A 6685-nucleotide genomic window follows, 5' to 3' on the forward strand; every position below is an offset into this window, starting at 1 on the left:
TCATGACGTCTGATCCCTGAGGAAAGATTTATAACTAAGACTGTCGGAGTCCTATTTGCCTTCGGATGTCTTTGTTCTGGGCATCAAATCATTCTTTGGTGCCAATCATGACTTTAACTTCGTACATTAGCTGCACTGGGACGCTTTTAATCGGTCACTTGCAGTTATATGTTTTTGCCACGACAACCCTGCCATACCAACTGGCTTCTCATATATGTATTTGTTATGGCAACCCTGCCATACCAGCAGGCTTCTCGCGACATGTTTTTGACATGACAACCCTGCCATACAGGCAGACCTTTCATGACATGTATTTATCACAACGACCCCACCATACCTGCAGGCTTTTCACAACATGATTGCCTGAGGGTTGGTTATGGTAATCCATGAAACCACGGATGTATCAAGGGCAGAGGCCATGTGATTGTTCCGCATGCACAAAATAAGGCAGAGCATGGGAGAGCAGTGTTGAGGGCGACTGACTGAGCCCCACCACGTTTTCAGGACATTTTCAGACTGGAGACTTCCCCAGAATTGGTGTCTCCTAACTCTGATTCTTTATTGAAGTCGATACGTAAAATAGTGTCTATATGTACATGTACTATGTCATAATGCTTGTGCATCTGGCATGACCCACCGCCTTGACGGTGCTAGTCTATGCATAAGTAGATTGCTCTACAGGTAAGTTGAGCAAAGTAGACTCCCCCCCCCACAGAAGTGGTTGGGGTCTACGAGCGAATACTTACCTGTAGAGCATCCCTCCCTCCTACCCCAATGATGCAATGAGTATTCCGACTTAATGCTCGAGAAAAGAGGACGCTCACGAGGCACGCATTCCACTGGGTATTATGGGTAGAGTGCCAGAGGGCCCTATTGTATAAAATTCTTAGCGGGAAATACCTGCTGCCATAGGGAATATCCATAAGTAGATGGTTTTACAGGTAAGTATTAGCCCGTAGCCCCAACCACACTTCTGTGTGGGGGGGGGGACTTAATTGATGAGGAATATACAGGGGGAGTCCAAAAAAAGCAGAACCCAAATTAAAAAAAAATAAATGTTATATTTAAAAAAAATATGTAGCACCAAACATAATAATCACTGGAAAGACAACTTTATTAGCTACTTTTAGATAAAAAAAATTACTGTAACTGCTCAATACGTCTAAAGAATATCACCATTTCAACACAATGACCAAAAAACCTGTTTTGAACAACAAAGAAAATGACACAGAATACATTACATGTTTCAACAACTGTCAACAACAGTAGTACACAATATCTTTATTAACAACCCAGGTTAGGCAAACACTATGAGTTAGGACTTTGTTGAATACAGTAAACTCCGGCTAAACCGACATCGTATAACTTGTCAAATTGCTCGAGTCCGCTGTCTGACTAAAGTTCCAATTGTCCGTAAATTTCCATTGAATTTTTTATTTCTAAGTTGGCTCTTATAAGTCGCCATTTCACTCATGTCGTCCTGTTTCTCTCGGTCCCCTTTCCATAAAAAGCATCACAAAATCCTTTGTGTAAGTTGGCATTACAAAACATTCTCACATTGGTATCGACTTCTTGTACTGCAGTTGGCAATAAGTGTTGATTGAACAGTGGTTTGGCACGGCCCATGATCCCTGCATATGCATCTGTGCCGCAAAAGGGTGTCGTACTGCATACACATCGCATGTGCATCGTGAGCATATCAATACCAGCACCCCCTCTTGTCTGTAGACATGCGCTCTGTCCATTTTGGGGGTCATCTTATTGAATGACAAGTGCTGCAGGCAGTGCGTGCGTGGTATACCGGACCGACCACACACGCAATTAATTCGTTACTGTGCACATACCAGTGTTGGAGTATTCGTACTCTAACTCGAGTACAACTCCAGTACTAATAAGTACTTGGCCCGTACTCAATCATAAGTACTCGAGAAAAAAAAATTACTCGGCACGTACTTGTAATTTTGTACTCGGACTCGTCCCTTAACTCGACAAATTGTACTCGGTAAACTCGATCCCATTCGCGCAGTACTAAAAAAAAAAAATCGGATTTTTTCGATTCTAAGTTTTTGATACTAAACTTTGACCAAAAATTTCACAGAGTGTATATAAAAATGATGAAAGTATTGCGCTGTATTCTTTATCGACTCTAAATCGAGTATTCTTGAATGGGTATTGGCAGGGCTCGCAGTATCGCTGGTGCACATTTTTTACTGTCCTATTCCTACTGAATACTACAAGAATATCAGTGAAATAAATCGCAACCTTCTTTCCATGGGCTGCATGTGCGTTCATCACACGCGGCATTTTCTAACTAACAAGGTGTGGAAAGATCGTATCCGTGGGGAAGAGGTTGTGCACATCACTCTTTGTTGGAAACGCGTCACATTCTCTGGCACATGGCGGCGAGTTTGATCCAGACCTAGACATGGTTTCTTCGTCAGCAATTATATCTTGGGGGTTTAGAGATCACAAGGAATATTCGCTAACGGACAGAAGCTGTTTTCCATTGTCTTAATGGTATGATCCCCTCCTATGACGTGATTAAATGTGGCGTGACTGGGTGTTAGGTTCCTGACCCGTCTGATTTTCTCAGTCAAGCCCTGGAAATGGTCCATTTCATAAATGTTCTACCTATGTGAACAATCAACAAAACATCTTATAGAATTAAACCTCTTTTCGTGCAACAACACTTCATATGACTATGACCATGATGATACATTAGCATTTTTGATTATGCAAGTAAAGGTAGTCTGGTCAACAGATAGCACTGAATTTTACTGAAGTACGCCTATAGTTTGTACTTTTCTGTCTGCAATTTTATTTGTAAAACTATGCAAATAAATAGGTGTTGTGTTTAACCAAGTAAAATAGGGAACACAAAATGAAAAGGCACTTACAAGCATTGCAAAACCGACTATTGTCTTAACCTTCAGAATGAGGAAGATCGTCAATAAATCAAGAATTCCAAGCAAAAACAACACTTTTGAATATGAGTGCGTGTTAATTTCTTGGAATACTGGGTAATTACTTTATATATCACATGTAAGTAACGGTGCTAATTTCCATAATGCTTTAGTTTAAAAATATACTCGGGATGTACTCGATATCTTTGTACTCGTACTCGGACTCTGAAAAACTTGAACTCGGATTTTTGGCCCAGGACTCGACTAAAAAGTACTCGGACTCGGCCTGTATTCGGCACTGTGTGTACTTGGAAAACTTGGTACTCGAGTTTTGGTACTTGACTACAACACTGGCACGTACATGTATTACTATTTTGTACACTTGGCTCCACTATCAATACCCCAAGCGTGATGATAACATTTTAGGATTAATTTGTTGGATTCAACTCAAGCATTAAGGAGATAACCATGCAGGGTAATTCAAAGCCAATTAGTGCAATGAATCATGTGCGTAATTAGTGGCAACTGGCAATGGTATATGGAGTGGTTTTCAATTTTTTTTTTAATTGATTGTGACAATCAAAAATTCTGTTGTCATGTTTTCATTTAAGGTATGAAGCATATATATACAATGTATATACAAGATCACTCGCATGACACAAGCAGGTACAAGTGATTCCGAGCTTTCAATCACTTCTTTCACATCCCCATCAACATCGTCTCAAGGACAGACTGTTCAGCTGTAATTGTGTGTCTTGTTTTTATGCCCCACGGCGAAACCGAAGGGGCATACTGTTTCCGCCTTGTCCTTCCGTGCGTGGGTGGGTGGGTTTGAGTATGTAAACACCGGCAATCGTGGACGTACACGTAGGACAAAAGAATGTGGGCGCAAACAAAACATTCACGATTGACCGAACGTCCACGATCTCAAATCGTGTACAAAACCAATGTCAGCTGTCGCTAAAAAGGTAGAGTACAAACAAAGGAAAGAGGATTAGGGACAATGGGGCGTCCACGATTGCCGGCATTTACACACGTGTGTGGGGGTGGGTAGGCATACCCTGCATTATGGGGAAGTTTTTGATTGTTAGGCAAATTAGGACCTAGTTATGGGGACTTTCTGCTGTCCCCATAGCATTTTCGGTCCCCACAAAATACCTTTAGACGAGTGTAAGTCCCCACAATTACGGAACAAGAGTGTGTGGGTATGCGTGTGTGGGTGTCCGGACAAATCTTGTCAGCGCGATAACTTGAGAAATACTTAACATATGACCTTCAATTTTGGTTTGTGAATTGGTTTTTTTTGGTAATCCTAAGAAGCCTATTGCATTTGGGGCCAAAAGATCAAGGTCACAGAGGCTAAAACATAGAAATTTTGTCAGTGTGATAACTTTAGAGATACTTAACATGTGAACTTCAAATTTGGTTTGTGGATTGTTCTTGGCAATCCTAAGAAGTCTATTGCATTGGGGGCCGAAAGGTCAAGGGTCAAGATCACAGCGGCTAAAACAAAAGAAATTTTGTCAGCGCAATAACTTGAGAAATACTTTACATATGAACTTCAAATTTGGTTTGTGGATTGTTCTTGGTAATCCTAAGAATCCTATTGTATTTCAGGCCAAAATGTCGAGGGCCAAGGTCACAGTGTCTAAAACAATAGAAATCTTGTATTTACTCTGACATCATAGGGATTAATTCATATAAAACCTACAGAAAACACTAATGATGTCAATGAACGTTCCATGTGAGCCAAGTACATATGTACATGTAAGTTGATGTTAAAAGAGTGGTTGTATGTCATGGGAACAGTCACGGTTGCAGGGCATTTGTGTTTGTTAACACACCTGACTTATTTAAATATGAGATTTAATATTGGGGGTGTGGGACCCCCTTTTTTCTACTCACCCTGTACCATTATTTTTCAACTTTCAGGCATGGACAGTGGAGTAATGTACTCATTAAATAAAGATCAGTTAAGAGCAAAAAGAGCAAAACATTATTATTTGTTCACCTAAGTGAAATTGAAACTTTGTGGACTATGTTTTAGGTCCTCCAAGTACAACGGAGAAGTCAACTACTCGTGTGACAACTACTGAGGCTCTTTTAACAACTGCCCCACCTTCAACAACAGCCCAACCCTCAACAACTGCCCCACCTTCAACAACCATGGAGGTAACAACAGTTGTGACTACTACCCCTGAATCTACCACAAAGGAAGTCACCACAGTGGAGTCCACAACAGGTTAGAGGTTGTGAGATAGACTGACATTCGATTCTGATAGTCGTATGGTTAAAGGGAATGTTCAAGTTACTTTCTGCATTGTTCTAATATTTGTAGGCCTGAGTCTTGAACTGTTTGGGAACTGTTGAGAAATTATTCCCACATGGTGTTTCCACAAACCTCTCATTCATCATCTTTTCATTACTTTCAGTGGTATGCATCTTTTATGTTTTTTATTTCCTTCATTTTTATTTTGAATCACATCAGTGTCAACTACTTCACCACCATCAACTACTCCAGAGGTATGTGCGGATGATCTTGACAAATTGCCAAATGTGACGATAATACGCGAAGACCCAGAATCAGGCAAAGAATTACCTCCGACTGAATGGTGGCGGCCTAGCAACCCACCCAACGATGTTACATCACCACACAATGGATCATGTTTGGGGGCTACCTTCAGCCCACGGGTTGAAATCACGTCGGTCATCATAAAGACAGAACAAGGCCCACCGGGAGACATAACTGTTTCCTTCAAATTTCAACCAGGTGACAGGCAACCATACCTGCCTCTAGTAGATGAAGCTGGCTCTCCTATCTTTATTGGCAAAACAGATCAAAAGATCTATCTACCATCCAGTATGGCGTTGGTGACGGGACTCAAAGTTTGCATCATCACCTCAAACCCAGATGGTTACAAAGTGATATTCAACGGTTGTGAACACGGAGGTATTATTATAGTCACTTATTTTCTCTTTACTTCGTAGGTATAATGATGGAACGGCTGTAGAATTGAATGAATCAATGAAACATGAAAAGAATGATAAAAAAATGGAGCTTAATCTACAGTATTGGAAAATAAATGCAATGTGAATGATGACTGAATATTGTCTGCTTTTATATCTGTTGAAAAAAAAATTAGTCAAACTGCTGCAAACTACTTACTTGACTGGATTGACCTGAAACGTACAAATCATAAAAGGTGAACGGCCTAACCATTGCAATCCTAGCGGGACCTTCGTCAATGGTCCATCGTTGGAGGAACTTAGTCAAACTACATTAGGCCATGAGTCAAAACGGTAGTATAAAAGATATACCAAAACTTTATTGTGCTTTCTTAAACAACACAGTGACTACAACCAAAGCACCCTCAACAACAGAGGCACCCTCAACAACAGGTGAGCTAGGTTTTTGCTTGTACTTGTGAAAAAGGCAAAAATTGTCTACAAGTGTTCTAACAGGACTTGCGAAAACAATTTTCAATGCATTAGAAAATTTTGATTATCAAACAGTTATATCCACGACTGTCTGGAGAATTAGATGTGACTGTACAAGGGATTTAATAATATATTATGACTAACACAGAAAGAATTCACAAGAAGGTAGACGACAAAGTGTCAAATTGGGCCATCATCTATGACAACTTGTATCAAACTTTGGAGGAGAAAGTTAATCAAGTTTATTAGCAGCAGAAGTGGTAGGCCACCAGATTATATGCAATGTGAACTAGATTGTGTTCATTTGAATTGTTTGCGTTGAAGATAAAAACCAACATGTAACA

The 6685-nt window shown here is 40.3% G+C and overlaps 1 protein-coding gene across 1 annotated transcript; it reads left to right on the forward strand.

The window, feature by feature from the left end:
- Window positions 1-3371: 3371 nt before the first annotated feature.
- LOC119719708 (mucin-2-like) lies at window positions 3372-6331 on the forward strand. Its single transcript, XM_038189205.1, has 4 exons — window positions 3372-3378; window positions 4951-5145; window positions 5392-5853; window positions 6255-6331. Exons 1-4 carry the CDS (start codon window positions 3372-3374, stop codon window positions 6329-6331), a joined length of 741 nt encoding a protein of 246 aa, XP_038045133.1.
- Window positions 6332-6685: the final 354 nt, after the last annotated feature.

Source organism: Patiria miniata, unplaced genomic scaffold (genome assembly GCF_015706575.1).
Source record: "Patiria miniata isolate m_02_andy unplaced genomic scaffold, ASM1570657v1 HiC_scaffold_8, whole genome shotgun sequence".
Lineage (NCBI taxonomy): Eukaryota > Metazoa > Echinodermata > Asteroidea > Valvatida > Asterinidae > Patiria > Patiria miniata.

What these genes read in the sequence shown, in the direction of transcription:
- LOC119719708 (XM_038189205.1), top strand. An exon ending in CACAGTGGAGTCCACAACAG is followed by an intron (nt 5,146 to 5,391) that starts GTTAGAGGTTGT and finishes GAATCACATCAG; the next exon opens with TGTCAACTACTTCACCACCA. An exon ending in CAACGGTTGTGAACACGGAG is followed by an intron (nt 5,854 to 6,254) that starts GTATTATTATAG and finishes TAAACAACACAG; the next exon opens with TGACTACAACCAAAGCACCC.